The sequence below is a fragment of the Coregonus clupeaformis genome, chromosome 1, assembly GCF_020615455.1.
Source record: "Coregonus clupeaformis isolate EN_2021a chromosome 1, ASM2061545v1, whole genome shotgun sequence".
Classification (NCBI taxonomy): Eukaryota; Metazoa; Chordata; class Actinopteri; order Salmoniformes; family Salmonidae; genus Coregonus; species Coregonus clupeaformis.
Genome location: NC_059192.1, coordinates 46,102,906 through 46,122,487, shown reverse-complemented (window position 1 = coordinate 46,122,487; position 19,582 = coordinate 46,102,906). Strand labels below are relative to the sequence as shown.

Here is a 19,582-nt window from a genome sequence, read left to right as displayed (position 1 = left end):
ATGCGGTGTTCATTCAAAAATCATGTTAAACACTATTATTGCACACAGAGTGAGTCCATGCAACTTATTATGTGTCACGGATCCCCCCAGTACTGCTGCTCATTCCGTTCACCAGTTCCGGAGGTCTACGTCACCGGCTTTCTAGGCGTCACTGACATGGATCATTACCACCAACCCCAGACTGTCTTGTCTCATTACGCACACCTGGTTCCCATTCCCTCTGATTAGTATGTGTATATATGTGCCCTCTGTTCCCCATTGTCCTTGTCAATTAGTGTCCCATGGTCTCGTGAGTACCGTGTATTGTGCTCTTGTTGTTTACGGGTCTCGTCCCGTGTATTGTGTAGAGGTTACACCTCGCTCTTTGTTTGGGTTACATCCCTTTGGTATACACGTGTTGGTGTTGGGTGGAGTAAATAAAACCCCTAATATGTATTCCTGCGCCTGTCTTCTAATCATTATACATCGTGACATTATGTGACTTGTTATGCACATTTTTACTCCTGAACATATTTAGGCTTGCCATAACAAAGGGGTTGAATACTTATTGACTCTAGTCATTTATGCTTTTCATGTTTTATTAATTTGTAAAAATGTCTAAAAACATAATTCCACTTTGGGGTATTGTGTCTAGGTCAGTGACAAAAAAATCTCTATTTAATCCATTCAGGCTGTAACACAACAAAATGTGGAAAAAGTGAATACTTTCTGAAGGCACTGTAAAGTGTTTTAGATGTCACGTAGGCTAATTATTCAGTCTGGGCTGGCCGGGTGATGAGCAGAGCTGCCCTGAGCCCTTCATCAGCTGATGCCATCCTGAGAGGCTTTGCAGCAAGCCGGCCCATTCATTAATCTGTCTTCTTTTACCAGCCTTGTCCTGACCCCACCACATTATAGATCACTTCACATCCGCATGGATTAGGCCAGTGCTTTTTATACTCTCCTTGGGGTCCGCCAGCCATTCCATGTATTTGATCTATTCAAGCTAGCACACCTGATTCAACTTCTCAACTAATTATCAAGCCCTTCACTGGTGAATCAGGTGAACTAGTTCAGGGCTACAACAAAATAGTGAAATGTCTGGGGGTCCACGAGTAGAGGTTTGAAAACACCTGGATTAGGACATCCATCTCCCACACACCAGCCCGGCGCAGGTGTCACACACGGGCTACTGAGGGGGAGGACAGGGGGAGAGAGTGGTGGAGGGTGATGGAGGTAGTAAAGACAAGGATTGGAAGACAATAGTAACAGTGAGTGATCTATCATCAACTTAAAATACGGACATGCATGTGGCTTTTGATCATGTGTGAGCGAAGTAGGCCTATGTGAAACAGAAAGACTGATACAGTGGCTTGCGAAAGTATTCACCCCCCTTGGCATTTTTCCTATTTTGTTGCCTTACAACCTGGAATTTAAATGGTTTTTTGGGGGGTTTGTATCATTTGATTTACACAACATGCCTACCACTTTGAAGATGCAAAATATTTTTTTATTGTGAAACAAACAAGAAATAAGACAAAAAAACAGAACTTGAGCGTGCATATCTATTCACCCCCCCAAATTCAATACTTTGTAGAGCCACATTTTGCAGCAATTACAGCTGCAAGTCTCTTGGGGTATGTCTCTATAAGCTTGGCACATCTAGCCACTGGGATTTCTGCCCATTCTTCAAGGCAAAACTGCTCCAGCTTCTTCTAGTTGGATGGGTTCTGCTGGTGTACAGCAATCTTTAAGTCATACCACATATTCTCAATTGGATTGAGGTCTGGGCTTTGACTAGGCCATTCCAAGATGGTGTTCGCGGGTTGATGAGAGGTGTTGGGTTTGCGCCAGACATAGCGTTTTCCTTGATGGCCAAAAAGCTCAATTTTAGTCTAATCTGACCAGAGTACCTTCTTCCATATGTTTAGGGAGTCTCCCACATGCCTTTTGGCGAACACCAAACGTGTTTGCTTATTTTTTTCTTTAAGCAATGGCTTTTTTCTGGCCACTCTTCTGTAAAGCCTAGCTCTGTGGAGTGTACAGCTTAAAGTGGTCCTATGGACAGATACTCCAATCTCCGCCGTGGAGCTTTGCAGCTCCTTCAGGGTTATCTTTGGTCTCTTTGTTGCCTCTCTGATTATTGCCCTCCTTGCCTGGTCCGTGAGTTTTAGATTGCACACAGGTGGACTTTATTTAACTAATTATGTGACTTCTGAAGGTAATTGGTTGCACCAGATCTTATTTAGGGGCTTATTTAACAAATACATTTCATTTCACTTCACCAATTTGGACTATTTTGTGTATATCCATTACATGAAATCCAAATAAAAATCCATTTAAATTACAGGTTGTATGCAACAAAACAGCAAAAACGCCAAGGGGGATGAATACATTTCCAAGGCACTGTACTTTTTAGTCATAACTCTATCCTGGGGTGTGAAAGGGTTAATAAATTGTGCTTGCAAAGAGGGGACTTGGATTCTTTTTCTCGAAACAGAAATCAATGTAGAACAGAGAGCCATTGATTACAGCAGCCTATGTTGCCCAGTAGACTAGATATCTCTCCGCTTCCCCCGTTCCTCAAACACGGGATGGCTGCTAGGCAACCAGGCCACATCACATCAGGTGAAAAGAGGAGAGAGAGGGAGGGATAGGGAGGGAGAGATAGAGAGAGAGACAGCAATGGTGAGGGAAAGCAGAGAGAAAGGAGAGAGGATACAGAGAGAGAAAGAGGAGAGAGGGGGTAGTGAGAGAGCAGAGAGAGAGAGGGGGTTGTGAGTTTCGTGGCAGAAACTGCGCTGGCAGTATTACATAAGATAGCAGCTGAAGTCCCACTGCCCATTTTAATGTGGTTAGGCACTAGGAAGTGATGAAGATTAGTCACAAGTGACAAGACAGATGAAGACAAACAATCCCACAGTGATTTTAAGTCATTGTTTATGAGGACAAAGATGGACAAATGAGTTTAAAACACACACACACACAATTAATCATAATATTAATAATACAGAAATATACAATACAAACAACCAGTGATTTGAACATAATGGATTATTTCAGTTACATACACAGGCTGAAGGGTCTCAGTCGATGAGAAGAAAATGGAATGATACTATAGGAATGATCCCTGAGAGTGGATGTATATGGTCTGTATAACAGTGTAGTGGATGTATATGGTCTGTATAACAGTGTAGTGGATGTATATGGTCTGTATAACAGTGTAGTGGATGTATATGGTCTGTATAACAGTGTAGTGGATGTATACGGTCTGTATAACAGTGTAGTGGATGTATATGGTCTGTATAACAGTGTAGTGGATGTATACGGTCTGTATAACAGTGTAGTGGATGTATATGGTCTGTATAACAGTGTAGTGGATGTATATGGTCTGTATAACAGTGTAGTGGATGTATACGGTCTGTATAACAGTGTAGTGGATGTATACGGTCTGTATAACAGTGTAGTGGATGTATATGGTCTGTATAACAGTGTAGTGGATGTATACGGTCTGTATAACAGTGTCACCATACACTTGACTTGTCTATGAATGCATGTGAGCGATTATTATGAGTGCATAGATAAAGATAAAGATGAGGAGAGTAGATAAAAGGGAGAGGGGGAAGGGAGGAGAGAGACAGAGAGCAAAAAATAGTGAGAAAGGACAAGAGAAGATATATTGCACCAATTTGCACGTGTAAATGATCATACGTGTGTGTGTATATATGTGTGTGAGTGTGTAATACAGTAGTACCCTCTGTCTGCTCCTCACAGCTCGCGGGGTATGATGGTGAAGGGCCTGATGGGGCAGGAGGACTCCAGCTCCAGGGCTGTGAGGAAGCAGTCTGGAGCCTGGCTGCTGCCCTGCGACTGCAGGGCCTCCCCCAGGCCGCTCCACGCCTCATGGGACGTGCTCTGGGCCTGCACCGCGTCCCGCAGCACCTTCTCCCCCAGACCCACACGGCCAGACCGCACCAACAACTGGCCCTGAGGAGGGGAAGGCATGAAAGGGGAGGAGGTGGAGTGATGAAAGGTGAGTTTGAATGGGGGATAATTAATTGAGAGATTACAGAGAGAGAGAGACAGAGATCTACAGATGTAAGATCTTAATTTGATCACTCTTTTGTTGCATGAAAGGCAAACTTGTAGTTTATTCAAGATTTTAAAAGGTTTCTAAAGTTTGTAATTTCCACTTTAAAATGTCAGACTTGATTTGCCCTAACGAAAAATGTATCAACCCCTATTAAAAATGTCCATTAATTATAATCCACATAATAATAATAATAATAATAATAATAATAATTCACATTTCCTGTTGCTGCAGGATTATTTTCCTGCAGTAACAAACTGGCGTAAATTAAGATCCTACATCTGTCGCTTTGGATCTAGCTTTGGCCGTATCTAAACCATGAGAACCCTCTGACACTAGATATAGCGTGTCAGAGGGGCACTAAGGGCACATTTGGGTCTTAATGGGACACACCAAAACAGGGGAGGGGAAGCCATGTCCAGATGCCTGAGAGGATGAGATGTTGCTAGTTAAAGCTCCTGTTTGTCCCAACTCTTCATTTGCACTGGCGTGTTGGGGGATTGCAGCCAGAGGCATTTCCAGAAAGGACGTGATGAGGATGACTACTCCCTATATGTCAGTGTGTGTGTCAGTGTGTGTGTCAGTGTTTGTGTGTGTGTCAGTGTGTGTGTCAGTGTGTTAGTGTGTGTGTCAGTGTGTTTGTCAGTGTGTGTGTTTGTGTCAGTGTGTGTGTGTGTGTTTGTGTCAGTGTTTGTGTCAGTGTGTGTGTGTTTGTGTCAGTGTGTGTGTCAGTGTGTCAGTCAGTGTTTGTGTGTGTGTCAGTGTGTGTGTCAGTGTGTGTGTCAGTGTGTGTTTGTGTCAGTGTTTGTGTCAGTGTGTGTGTGTTTGTGTCAGTGTTTGTGTCAATGTGTGTGTCAGTGTGTGTGTCAGTGCTTGTGTCAGTGTGTGTGTGTTTGTGGCTGTGTGAGAGGGCATTGTTTGTGTCAGTGTTTGTGTCAGTGTGTGTCAGTGCTTGTGTCAGTGTGTGTCAGTGCTTGTGTCAGTGCTTGTGTCAGTGTGTGTCAATGTGTGTCAGTGCTTGTGTCAGTGTGTGTGTGTGTTTGTGGCTGTGGCTGTGTGAGAGGGCAGTAGTGGTCAGCCCAGCGTGACATGTCTCTTTAGAACTTCTCTCTGTGTGTCTCCAGAGTCCAGCAGCATAACAGGGTATCACGCAACCGACCAACGGCATGAACACACACACAAAGCCTCCAGAGCAGGGCTTGCCTGAGGTCAAACAGACGAGTCTTGTTATGCAGGCTCTGCTCACAAGCCCCAGATTAATTGGGCTGAAACTCAGAGAGCTGTCTAGGGGCTCTGACGCAACCTCCAATGAGGATGCTCTGCTCCCTTTGTCTCTCAGTCTCCAAGTTCCTCACTGCTGTAACTCCATATTCTCTCACTCCTTTTCCTACAGTTCCTACTGTATTCTCTCTATGCTACTGACCAGAGCTGAAGAAAAGACAGAAGGAGATCTAAGGTGGGGTGCAGAGTCACAGTGGAAGATACAGTATATCACATGGTGTGTGTTGCCATTGTGGTCCTCTGTAGCTCAATTGGTAGAGCATGGCGCTTGTAACGCCAGGGTAGTGGGTTCGATCCCTGGGACCACCCATACGTAAAAATGTATGCACACATGACTGTAAGTCGCTTTGGATAAAAGCATCTGCTAAATGGCACATTATTATTATTATTATTATTATTATTATTATTATTATTATTGTTAAGGCACTGGCGTCCTCATCATCTCACACTGCCAGCGGGTCTTTGATCTATTCGTTGCCATTCCACTTCCCTACTGTCACCAAGGACTTACACTCTTAGACTTATGGGAAATAACCACTCAAGAATCGGTTCTGAAGGTTCAATTCTTTGAAGCAGCTGGCGCACCAGCGCACGCACCCACACACCCACACACCCACACACAAACAGTGGGGCAGCGAGGGTTCACCACTGTATTTCCTCTCCTCTGGTTTACATGATACTGCCAAGTCTAATCCTCTTAGGTCAATGGTTCAATGAAATAAACACCCTATACTGCGACGTAAACAAGGCAGAGGAAAATAAACTCTGTGTTTAGAGAGAGGGGAGAGAGCAGTAGAGAGAGAGAAAGAAAAAGAGAGAGATAGAGAAAGAGACTGCATTAGAGAGGAAGAGAGAGAGAGAGAGAGAGAGAGAGAGAGAGAGAGAGAGAGAGAGAGAGAGAAAGAGAGAGAGAAGTAGAGTGAAAGAGGAGAGAGGAAGAGGAGAGAGGAAGAGAGAGAGAGACATTGAGAGAGAACCAGAGAGAGAGAGAGAGAGAGAGAGTAAAAGACAGGCAGAGAGGGCCCTGTGCCAGTAGTATGTATCTGAGGCTCATCCCCGTGGTGCCCTGGTGGCTGGGCCGTGACATAGCGTGGTGCCCCACACCTGAACCCACTAATCCCATCAGAGATGTGGTGGCGATGTAATCCCTGCCTGCCTGGCTGAGCTGGGCTGAGAGTGAGCTACGATTACTTGGGCCCTGGCCTTGCAATGCCCTATTCCTAAAAGCCCTATCGCTGGGAGGCTTAGTTATCCCTAGTAGCCCTCTGGTAGCCCCGTCGCTATCACAGCTCTTGATCTCCCCCTCCCTGTCTCTCTGCCTGCCCGCTTGACACTAGTCTCGCTTGCCAGATTCAGGGTGCTCCGGAAAAGGACTAACCTGCTCGTGACCTGACCTGACTCATACACCCAGGGGAGCCAACCGATATGAGACACCTTATGTCAACACAACACAAGCTAAACAAGCTAATCCAATCACTCAAATACACACCCATTCAGCTAGCGAGAGAAAGAGGGAGAGAGATGGGGGAGGGGAGAGAGAAAGCGAAAGAATGAAAGAAAAAGGAAACAAAGAAAGAGAAAGAGCGGGAGGGAGAACAAAGAGAGAGAGAGACAGAAACAGAGAAAGAGGTGGACACAGACACACGCCAACTCCCCTCCTCCTATCTTTCTCTCTAGCTGGTTATCAGAGGTATTGCTCAATAGAATATATTTCCCTGGTTGCTAGGCAATCCCATAAAGCGCCCGAGAAGGAGCAAAGTGTTATAAATAATGTATTTGCATTATCAAATGAGCTGCCAGCCACCCCCATCCAGAGAGAAGAGAGACCGAGAGGAAGAGAAAGAGAGAGGGGAGGAGAGAGAGAGAGACATTTGATCACTGAAACGCAATTCATTCTATTAGATGAAGTGATTGTCCTTGACTGTATATTTGTATGTGTGTGTGTGTGTGTGTCTGCATCTGTCTGTGAATATATATGTGTGTATGTGTGAGTAGAAGAAACAAGAAAGAGACAGAGAGGAAGAGAGCAGCTGGTTCAGTGAGAAGAGGCCTATGTGTAGCTAACTGACTCACAGCAAAGCAGCAGGCAGAGCAGAGAGAGGAGCAGAGGTGCTGGGATGTGGAGGATGTTGAGAGTGGTGGTGAGAATCATTTAACAGCAGAGTCAGGAAGAAGGCAGAGCAGGGAAGCTCAGCTCCACTGGCTTCCCAACCCAGCCATCACTACCCATCCTAAAATACACCCAACCAACTGGCCCTGGGGATGAGTCACACTACCTACACTGCCTTTCATAATGTATCACACACACACACACACGTCAGTCACACACACACACTTTTCACGTCAGTCACACACACACCCACACACACCTCATGTTCCTGTGGCTGGTGGTGTGAGAACAGAGTATAGGACTGACAAACAGTATAAAGGCCTAGTGAACATAGTAATACTGTATAGGCCTAGTGAATATAATAAGACTGTATAGGTCTAGTGAATATAATAAGACTGTATAGGCCTAGTGAATATAATAATACTGTATAGGCCTAGTGAATATAATAAGACTGTATAGGCCTAGTGAATATAATAAGACTGTATAGGCCTAGTGAACATAGTAATACTGTATAGGCCTAGTGAATATAATAAGACTGTATAGGCCTAGTGAATATAATAATATTGTATAGGCCTAGTGAATATAATAATACTGTATAGGCCTAGTGAATATAATAATACTGTATAGGCCTAGTGAATATAATAATACTGTATAGGCCTAGTGAATATAATAATACTGTATAGGCCTAGTGAATATAATAATACTGTATAGGCCTAGTGAATATAATAATACTGTATAGGCCTAGTGAATATAATAAGACTGTATAGGCCTAGTGAATATAATAAGACTGTATAGGCCTAGTGAATATAATAAGACTCTATAGGCCTAGTGAATATAATAAGACTGTATAGGCCTAGTGAATATAATAATACTGTTTAGGCCTAGTTAATATAATAATACTGTTTAGGCCTAGTGAATATAATAATACTGTATAGGCCTAGTGAATATAATAAGACTGTATAGGCCTAGTGAATATAATAAGACTGTATAGGCCTAGTGAATATAATAATACTGTATAGGCCTAGTGAATATAATAATACTGTTTAGGCCTAGTGAATATAATAATACTGTTTAGGCCTAGTGAATATAATAATACTGTTTAGGCCTAGTGAATATAATAATACTGTTTAGGCCTAGTGAATATAATAATACTGTTTAGGCCTAGTGAATATAATAAGACTGTTTAGGCCTAGTGAATATAATAAGACTGTATAGGCCTAGTGAATATAATAAGACTGTATAGGCCTAGTGAATATAATAAGACTGTATAGGCCTAGTGAATATAATAATACTGTATAGGCCTAGTGAATATAATAATACTGTATAGGCCTAGTGATTATAATAATACTGTATAGGCCTAGTGAATATAATAATACTGTATAGGCCTAGTGAATATAATAATACTGTATAGGCCTAGTGAATATAATAAGACTGTATAAGCCTAGTGAATATAATAAGACTGTATAGGCCTAGTGAATATAATAAGACTGAATAGGCCTAGTGAATATAATAAGACTGTATAGGCCTAGTGAATATAATAAGACTGTATAGGCCTAGTGAATGTAATAATACTGTATAGGCCTAGTGAATATAATAAGACTGTATAGGCCTAGTGAATATAATAAGACTGTATAGGCCTAGTGAATATAATAATACTGTTTAGGCCTAGTGAATATAATAATACTGTTTAGGCCTAGTGAATATAATAATACTGTTTAGGCCTAGTGAATATAATAAGACTGTATAGGCCTAGTGAATATAATAAGACTGTATAGGCCTAGTGAATATAATAATACTGTATAGGCCTAGTGAATATAATAATACTGTATAGGCCTAGCGAATATAATAAGACTGTATAGGCCTAGTGAATATAATAAGACTCTATAGGCCTAGTGAATATAATAAGACTGTATAGGCCTAGTGAATATAATAATACTGTTTAGGCCTAGTGAATATAATAATACTGTTTAGGCCTAGTGAATATAATAATACTGTTTAGGCCTAGTGAATATAATAATACTGTTTAGGCCTAGTGAATATAATAAGACTGTATAGGCCTAGTTAATATAATAAGACTGTATAGGCCTAGTGAATATAATAAGACTGTATAGGCCTAGTGAATATAATAATACTGTATAGGCCTAGTGAATATAATAATACTGTTTAGGCCTAGTGAATATAATAATACTGTTTAGGCCTAGTGAATATAATAATACTGTTTAGGCCTAGTGAATATAATAATACTGTTTAGGCCTAGTGAATATAATAAGACTGTTTAGGCCTAGTGAATATAATAAGACTGTATAGGCCTAGTGAATATAATAAGACTGTATAGGCCTAGTGAATATAATAATACTGTATAGGCCTAGTGAATATAATAATACTGTATAGGCCTAGTGAATATAATAATACTGTTTAGGCCTAGTGAATATAATAAGACTGTATAGGCCTAGTGAATATAATAATACTGTTTAGGCCTAGTGAATATAATAATACTGTATAGGCCTAGTGAATATAATAATACTGTATAGGCCTAGTGAATATAATAATACTGTATAGGCCTAGTGATTATAATAAGACTGTATAGGCCTAGTGAATATAATAATACTGTATAGGCCTAGTGAATATAATAATACTGTATAGGCCTAGTGAATATAATAAGACTGTATAAGCCTAGTGAATATAATAATACTGTATAGGCCTAGTGAATATAATAAGACTGTATAGGCCTAGTGAATATTATAATACTGTATAGGCCTAGTGAATATAATAAGACTGTATAGGCCTAGTGAATGTAATAATACTGTATAGGCCTAGTGAATATAATAATACTGTATAGGCCTAGTGAATATAATAAGACTGTATAGGCCTAGTGAATATAATAAGACTGTATAGGCCTAGTGAATATAATAATAGCAGTGTCTGGTTAAGCCTCTCCCTTGGTGTAACCTGCTGGTTATGTTGAACATAGACTACATCATCATCACCCTATAACACTGTTTTATGGGGGAGTTGGGGGAGGATATTTGGGGGTAACGCCCAGAAAGATGGAGGGGAATGAGCTGTTGCTAGGCAGTGAGCGGAAGAAAGAGCAAGTCTGGAGAACATCCGCTAACGGTGTTGAGGTACATTTCTAATTACCGTAGCTCGTTAAACCAAGTTATTATTAACTTGCTTGTAAATAAAGTTCATAAACGAGAACAGGACCATGTTTAAATGGCCGCCACGGTTTAGGAATAGGAGGTTAGGATGAACACCAAAACCTTCATTACAGCAAACTGGTGCAGGCAAAGAGACAGGGAATTGAATGGGCATTATGGTGAACCTACCACACCCACACACATCTAAAAAGGTCCCACCCTAACTGGAGATACTATCTCTCAGAGGAACAACTGCAGTATTGGTTCTGAATTGGTAATACTTGGAATGGAGCAAGCAGGATTGGCCACATGACTTGCTGTTCTGCTTACACATACGCACAGAAACACACATACAGGCGCACAATCACATAGTGACGTACAGGCACGCACACACAGTGATACACACAGTGATACAGACACACATCTGTCATAAGAGACAGTGGGCCAGTGCCAGCTGGCTGTGTTTCGGCTCCTCACCCCAGGGATTGGTACTCCCACTGGCCAAATATGGAAGACAAGAGCACCCTCTCTCACCCCATGGGGACTGTGTACTCTAACACGCGCACACACGCGCACGCGCACACACCCACACACACACACACACACACACACACACACACACACACACACACACACACACACACACAGACACCAGAGCGAGAGAAAGGTACTGGCCTTATGTGGTCACACTGCGGCCACTGTTTAAGCCAGAGAAGCATTTACGGCTACACAACCAATGTATGGTCACTATGGAGACAGCATGTAGGGTAATGGGAGAGTTGTATCAGGAGATGAGGGGGGGAGGATGGGGGGGTGAGAGATCAGGAGATGAGGGGGAGGATGGGGGGTGAGAGATCAGGAGATGAGGGGGGGAGGATGGGGGAGATCAGGAGATGAGGGGGGGAGGATGGGGGGGGAAGATCAGGAGATGAGGGGGGGAGGATGGGGGGGGAGAGATCAGGAGATGAGGGGGGGAGGATGGGGGGTGAGAGATCAGGAGATGAGGGGGGGAGAGGGAGATGAGAGGGAGATCTGGGACTCTTTACAATTGGACCATTTCTTACAGAGTGCTGTGGCTCACAGCAAATAGTTTTATGATGGTTATCTGTCATTACTGATGATAATAGGCCTGTTGATGTGTGTGTGACTCTCACCAGGACTGTGTGTACCCGTATGTTTGTGTCTCTCTCTCTCTCACCAGGTGCAGCTGTATGCGGTGTCCGTTGGGGTGGATGGCCAGGGCTTCATCGTAGAAACACTTGGCCTCGTCCTGGTTCCCTTTGAGCTCGGCCAGCTGGCCCCTTAGCAGCAGCACAGAGTGGGAGTTGGGGAAGAGCAGCGCTGCCTCCTGCACACAGAACTGGGCCTCCTTCACACGCCCCTCTGCCATGAACAACTCTCCTATGGGAGAGAGAGGGGAAGACAGAGAGAGAGAGAGAGGAGAGAGCACGAGCATCGGTTGAGACAGTAGCAGTCCATTATGTGCCAATAGAGTCAGGCTAACGTGTCACCAACTGCATGGCCACCATTGTTCGACATGAATGATTCTTGTTTACATTTTAGCAGACGCTCTTATCCAGAGCGACTTACAGGAGCAATTAGGGTTAAGTGCCTTGCTCAAGGGCACATCGACAGATTTTTCACCTAGTCGGCTCGGGGATTAGAACCAGCGACCTTTCGGTTACTGGCACAACGCTCTTAACCACTAAGCTACCTGCCGCCCATATGTTTCATTTCTCTTTGTTTTACCAGGTAAGTTGATTCAGAACTCATTCTCATTTACCAGGTAAGTTGATTCAGAACTCATTCTCATTTACCAGGTTGACTTGGGGAATATTGCAGCTGAGGAAACGACACATACCAACATGACATTGGACACATACCCACATACTGGACTGAAAGAAGATACAGGCATAGGCTCAGAGATACAGACGCACATTTATCCTAACACACACACACACACACACACACACACACAATCGGCCAGAATGCAGTCCCTGGGAAGTAATGAGGCTCATGCCTAAATAAGGGCATTGCATGCTGCTGCTGTGGCTCAAGACAAACCCCAGGCTGCCCTCAGTACAGACACGCCCACAAGCACCACACTGGCCAATTACAGGCTGGATAGTGGGCCGGACAGTGGGCTGTCCACAGGCCCCTCCCTCAGGCCACCACTGACCAATGGAGGGCAGGACATTGGGATAGAGCTGTCTCTGGGGGAGAGTGGACACCAGAGTGACTGACGGCTTAACCATTAGAAACTCTGTGGTGAGGCTTGCCTAAAACACTTTCACTTAGGCTGTCTGTGTGTGTGTGTGTTTTCCCATTCTGTATATGCCTTTGTGCGCTAGCCAAGTAAAGTGTGTGTGAATGTTTGTTTATCTGTTTTTCGAAGTGGGCACAGATGTGAGCTAGATGGAAGCTATTTGTGCACGCTATTATGCACTCAAATAACGCTACTCAGAAAATATAAAAACACTATTCCGGATCCCATTTTATTTAAACACTTGTTCATATTCCTCACCTGGGCTCTCACCAAAATGAAGAACACCAATAATATTAACGAATCCACCTACAATAGTCCTTTCTCTGTGCCTACATGTGAGTGTGTGTGAGATCATGCATAGTGGCTGTGTGTGTGCGTGCCCATGTGTGCCTGTGTGTATGTGGAGCCAAGTCATGCTGGGTGGTTGTGTCCTGTGTCCTGCCCTGAGCAGAAGAAAAGTGCTGTGTGTGTTCGTGCTGCCTGACTATTTGGCCGATCAAGATGTGAGATTTGAGGCAGGAAATGATGACCCATGACAAGAGGAATGTGACTGGAGAGGGAGAGGAGAGACAAGGGCATAACTGCCCAGACACACATCCCTGCCTGGGCATGGCTGTCTGGGAGAGGGGACACACAGATACATTCACTATACTGGCTCTGTCTGTGCTGGGAGGGAGATATGACAGATGTCTCTAACGACTGACATATACAGTGCTATGAAAAAGTATTTGCCCCCTTTCTAATTTTCTCTACTTTTGCATATTTGTGATACTGAATGTTATCAGATCTTCAACCAAAACCTAATATTAGATAAAGGGAACATAAGTGAACAAATAACACAACAATTACATATTTATTTCATAAACAAAGTTATGCAACACCCAATTCCCCTGTGTGAAAAAGTAATTGCCCCCTTACACTCAATAACTGGTTGTGCCACCTTTAGCTGCAATGACTCCAACCAAATGCTTCCTGTAGTTGTTGATCAGTCTCTCACGTCGCTGTGGAGGAATTTTGGCCCACTCTTCCATGCAGAACTGCTTTAACTCAGAGACGTGTGGGTTTTCAAGCATGAACTGCTCGTTTCAAGTCCTGCCACAACATCTCAATTGGGATTAGGTCTGGACTTTGACTAGGCCATTCCAAAACTTCCAATGTGTTGCTTTTTAGCAATTTTCATGTAGACTTGATTGTATGTTTTGGATCATTGTTTTGCTGCTTGACCCAGCTGCGCTTCAGCTTCAGCTCACAGACGGATGGTCTGACATTCTCCTGTAGAATTCTCTGATACAGGCGAAAACCAAACTCTGCATTCCACAGTAAGAACATCATACCAAAGGTCAAGCATGGTGGTGGTGGTGTGATGGTTTGGGTATGCTTTGCTGCCTCAGGACCTGGACGACTTGCCTTAATAGAAGGAACCATGAATTATGCTCTGTATCATAGAATTCTACAGGAGAATGTTAGACCATCCGTCTGTGAGCTGAAGCGCAGCTGGGTCAAGCAGCAAAACAATGATCCAAAACATACAATCAAGTCTACATGAAAATTGCTAAAAAGCAACAAATTGGAAGTTTTGGAATGGCCTAGTCAAAGTCCAGACCTAATCCCAATTGAGATGTTGTGGCAGGACTTGAAACGAGCAGTTCATGCTTGGAAGAGTGTGCCAAAATTCCTCCACAGCGACGTGAGAGACTGATCAACAACTACAGGAAGCATTTGGTTGGAGTCATTGCAGCTAAAGGTGGCACAACCAGTTATTGAGTGTAAGGGGGCAATTACTTTTTCACACAGGGGAATTGGGTGTTGCATAACTTTGTTTATGAAATAAATATGTAATTGTTGTGTTATTTGTTCACTTATGTTCCCTTTATCTAATATTAGGTTTTGGTTGAAGATCTGATAACATTCAGTATCACAAATATGCAAAAGTAGAGAAAATTAGAAAGGGGGCAAATACTTTTTCATAGCACTGTATATGTATATGTGTATCTACTGTACATGTGATGTAAAGTTCAGTGGGTTTTGCAGTGAAATTATTTAACGGTTCACTCTCAAGGGTCAAATAGAAGACAAATGCCAGATGACGAAAACTACCTTTGCTTAAAATCCAACACAGGGAACTCAACCCTAACTCACCCATTGGTATAATGATGGCCTTTCTCTCTGCTCAGTTCACAATTATAGGGTAGGATGCACACCCTCTAGCTCCAGTGGTGTGCCCTCTCACTCCCTTCCTATAGCTGGCAGCAGTAGTGTACACTCCGGTGGTAGAGTCTACGCACCCTCCTGTAGCTCATTTCAGCTGGTAAGAAGCACACACTTGTCCTAGCTGACTCCAGTGTACACTAGATAGTTACAGTGAGGGAAAAAAGTATTTGATCCCCTGCTGATTTTGTAAGTTTGCCCACTGATAAAGAAATGATCAGTCTATAATTTTAATGGTAGGTTTATTTGAACAGTGAGAGACAGAATAAAAACAAAAAAATCCAGAAAACGCATGTCAAAAATGTTATAAATTGATTCGGATTTTAATGAGGGAAATAAGTATTTGACCCCCTCTCAATCAGAAAGATTTCTGTCTCCCAGGTGTCTTTTATACAGGTAACGAGCTGAGATTAGGAGCACACTCTTAAAGGGAGTGCTCCTAATCTCAGTTTGTCACCTGTATAAAAAGACACATGTCCACAGAAGCAATCAATCAATCAGATTCCAAACTCTCCACCATGGCCAAGACCAAAGAGCTCTCCAAGCATGTCAGGAACAAGATTGTAGTCCTACACAAGGCTGGAATGGGCTACAAGACCATCGCCAAGCAGCTTGGTGAGAAGGTGACAACAGTTGGTGCGATTATTCGCAAATGGAAGAAACACAAAAGAACTGTCAATCTCTCTCGGCCTGGGGCTCCATGCAAGATCTCACCTCGTGGAGTTGCAATGATCATGAGAACGGTGAGGAATCAGCCCAGAACTACACGGAAGGATCTTGTCAATGATCTCAAGGCAGCTGGGACCATAGTCACCAAGAAGACAATTGGTAACACACTATGCCGCTCAAGAAAGCACATATACAGGGCCGTCTGAAGTTTGCCAATGAACATCTGAATGATTCAGAGGAGAACTGGGTGAAAGTGTTGTGGTCAGAATCGAGCTCTTTGGCATCAACTCAACTCGCCGTGTTTGGAGGAGGAGGAATGCTGCCTATGACCCCAAGAACACCATCCCCACCGTCAAACATGGAGGTGGAAACATTATGCTTTGGGGGTGTTCTTCTGCTAAGGGGACAGGACAACTTCACCGCATCAAAGGGACGATGGACGGGGCCATGTATCTTGGGGTGAGAACCTCCTTCCCTCAGCCAGGGCATTGAAAATGGGTCGTGGATGGGTATTCCAGCATGACAATGACCCAAAACACACGGCCAAGGCAACAAAGGAGTGGCTCAAGAAGAAGCACATTAAGGTCCTGGAGTGGCTAGCCAGTCTCCAGACCTTAATCCCATAGAAAATCTGTGGAGGGGAGCTGAAGGTTCGAGTTGCCAAACGTCAGCCTCGAAACCTTAATGACTTGGAGAAGATCTGCGAAGAGGAGTGGGACAAAATCCCTCCTGAGATGTGTGCAAACCTGGTGGCCAACTACAAGAAACGTCTGACCTCTGTGATTGCCAACTAGGGTTTTGCCACCAAGTACTAAGTCATGTTTTGCAGAGGGTGTCAAATACTTATTTCCCTCATTAAAATGCAAATCAATTCATAACATTTTTGACATGCGTTTTTCTGGATTATTTTGTTGTTATTCTGTCTCTATAACCTACCATTAAAATTATAGACTGATCATGTCTTTGTCAGTACAAAATCAGCAGGGGATCAAATACGTTTTTTCCCTCACTGTATGTACACTCCCTCCCTCCTGTACCTGCTTGCAGCCAGATGCGCTCCAGAATGGTGTAGGCGGGGCCCTGTTTTTGGGCAGAGCTGATGGCTGACACCTCTGACATGGCTTGCTCCAGGCGAGATACAGTAAGGGACGGACCACTCTGAGAACCTGACCCAGGGACAGTTCATAGTCAGCACACATAGAGCATTATACACAATCATACACACATAGCTTGATCTAGGAAGTGTATACTTAGTCAGTACACATACATACGAAGCCTAGGCCCTTATCCACAAAGCATCTCAGGTCGTGTCTACACTTGACACTTACATGCGACTTCTGCTATCAGAATATGAAGATCGCATTGAAAAGACGCTTTGTGGTCTGATTGTGTTTAGATCTGGCTGACCACTTCAGAAGGTGGTCGGGGATGCATTGTGTGCGGATTTCTCCTCAGTCTGGATGCAATCAGGCTACCGAAAGCGCATACAGTGGGCGACGTCATCAGCAGTCCTCACACAAGTCTCCAGAAAACTTGTGTTTTGGGACCGAGGCACATTTTCATTATAACGTTGGAGGAACTACGTTCCTAGCGTGTGAGGAACGTGTTTGCTGGCCTCATAAATGCTAGCCAGCTAGCTGATATTTAGAAAGGAAGAAAAAAGCGGAGGAAGACACCAAATAAAAAGTTTAGTTTGAGTCTGAAGAGTGAGGAAAGATGGCGGAAGTGGATGCTGAGTTTGAATCAAGCAGCGCGTCGAGCAAAGTTGGTGAAGACAAATGTTCTGAATGGACAACAGTAGTAGAGAAAAACTGGAACAAAAAGGAAATTGTCTAAAATTGGAGTGGAGGATACGTGTATGAATGATAATGAATCGCTTCTTGTTTGGATGCGTTTGTTGAGTAAGGATGCATATGTGGGAAACCCGTTTGAGGTGTCGAAAAAATTGTGAAGTATGCGCTGGGAAAAGTGGAGTCTGTCAGAGTGACCAGGAGTGGTCTTATTTTAATGAACTGTATTTCTGAAGAACAGAGGAAGATTACAGTGAGCCTCAAAAGAATCCGGACAACAGAAGTTTTGTGTTTTGAACTTCGGAGTAGAGCACCCGTCAAAGGAGTACTCTCAGGGGACACAGATGTTCAGGTTGAATACCTGAAGAAAATTCCTGGTGTGGATGGGGCCCGGAGTCTGACCCGCTGGGTGAATGGAGAAAAATAAGGTCTGTCGGTCCTGTTGTTTGTTGATAAAGAGCAAATACCTACGCATGTGAAGCTTTGTTATGTAAGATATGCTGTAAGAGCTTTCGTCCCCAAACCATTGCAGTGTAAGAACTGTAAAGGATTTGGCTATATTTCAAGTGTGTGCTGACGGACAGAGTATATTGAAGAACGGTGTGTAGAAGGACGACTGTGTTGCAATTGTGGTGGTGATCACGATCCCATGTTCCTGGAGTGCCCTGTAAGGGTGAAGGAGATTGAGGTTGCAAAAGTTAGAGCGGTCAATCGAATCTCCTATACAGAGGCGATTAAGGTTGTTGTTGTGTATTATCATAATATTTTGCCTATTCCACCCAGGCATTTGAATATAGCGCAGGAATAGGGAATCCGGACACATTGTGGACAAGGTAGACACATTTAAATGTAGGTGTAGACGCGTTCGGAATTCCATGAACAGAACTCTATGATCAGAATACTAAAGCTGAATGAACTGTCTAGACATGGCCTCAAAAACGGTCTTAGGAATCCTGTTAAAACCTGTTTTAAGACAAAAACAACTCCCAGCTCAGAGTAGATTTTAGGATGATGTTAAGACACTGCCAAGACAAACTCTGAGCCAGGAGTAAAATCAACTCATAAAAGTTCATCTCAGCTGGTACTCATGACAGTTCGAGGTACTGCAAAGGAGATAGTAATTACCCTCATTGACTTTGTTGCAAATGATGGGGAATAACCAATCGCGATGAGGCATCGCCAGCTGTGAACTCAATAGCACGCTTCAGAAAACCACCGTGAATGTCAATGTACATAAAATATTGCAATGGTAAAACGTTTGATATAATTTTCGCCTGAAACTATCACTTTGCCTACTCATAAGTAATATGTTGACATTCATAACTGTTAATTTTTTTTACCAATTCTGATGGTTGTTAAAAGCGTAATTTTGACAATATTACTGTTATATCAACACACTCGTCACTCCCGTTTAACAATTCTAAATCGCTTTGGCACAGTAGTCATCAATGCGTATACGTTGGGCAATTGAAGGCTTCTAGGGCTTATGTTAACTTTGATTGTGTTCGATGAAAATCATTGAAAGGGCTAACGTTGTATGCAACGTTGTCAACATTATCGGCAAGTTACTTATTATCTTATTATGCCTATTGTGCTAAAGCGATTTAGAATTGTTAAACGGGAGTGACGAGTGTGTTGATATAACGGTAATATTGTCAAAATTACGCTTTAAACAACCATCAGAATTGTTGTTTTTTAAAATGCATGCCAACATATTAGGCAATAATTAAGAGTAGGCAAAGTGATCGTGTCAGGCGAAAATTATATCAAATATTTTACCATTGCAACTTTTGATGTACAGTCACATTCACTGTGGTTGTCTGAAGCGTGCAATAAAGGTCACAGCTGGAGCTGCCTCGTCGCGATTGGTTATTCCCCATAATTTGCAACAATATCAACGTTAACGTATGTCATCGCTATCTTTCCTTAAAACCACGACAGTCTGAGGTACCCCAAATTAAAGATGGTGATGACGCTCATTGCCTTTGTTGCAAATGATGGGGAATAAGCAATCGCCAGCTGTGACTTCTATAGCACGCTTCAGACAAC

General features: G+C 43.1%; 1 protein-coding gene across 5 annotated transcripts in view; it reads right to left on the bottom strand.

Annotated features, from left to right (window-relative positions):
- Positions 1 to 2,902: 2,902 nt before the first annotated feature.
- Positions 2,903 to 19,582, bottom strand: part of LOC121569325 (tetratricopeptide repeat protein 7A-like) — a 54,342-nt gene continuing 37,662 nt past the window's right edge. For 3 of the 5 annotated variants that reach the window (XM_041880214.1, XM_041880188.1, XM_041880206.1), the window contains exons 19-21: positions 16,781 to 16,909; positions 11,799 to 12,001; positions 2,903 to 3,966 (exon numbers count right to left, since the gene is read on the bottom strand). In XM_041880214.1, coding sequence (XP_041736148.1) covers positions 3,748 to 3,966; positions 11,799 to 12,001; positions 16,781 to 16,909 — 551 coding nt within the window. In that variant the 3' untranslated portion in view covers positions 2,903 to 3,747. The remainder of the gene's footprint in view (positions 3,967 to 11,798; positions 12,002 to 16,780; positions 16,910 to 19,582) is intronic. The other 2 variants (XM_041880197.1, XM_041880221.1) reach the window with 2 other exon arrangements.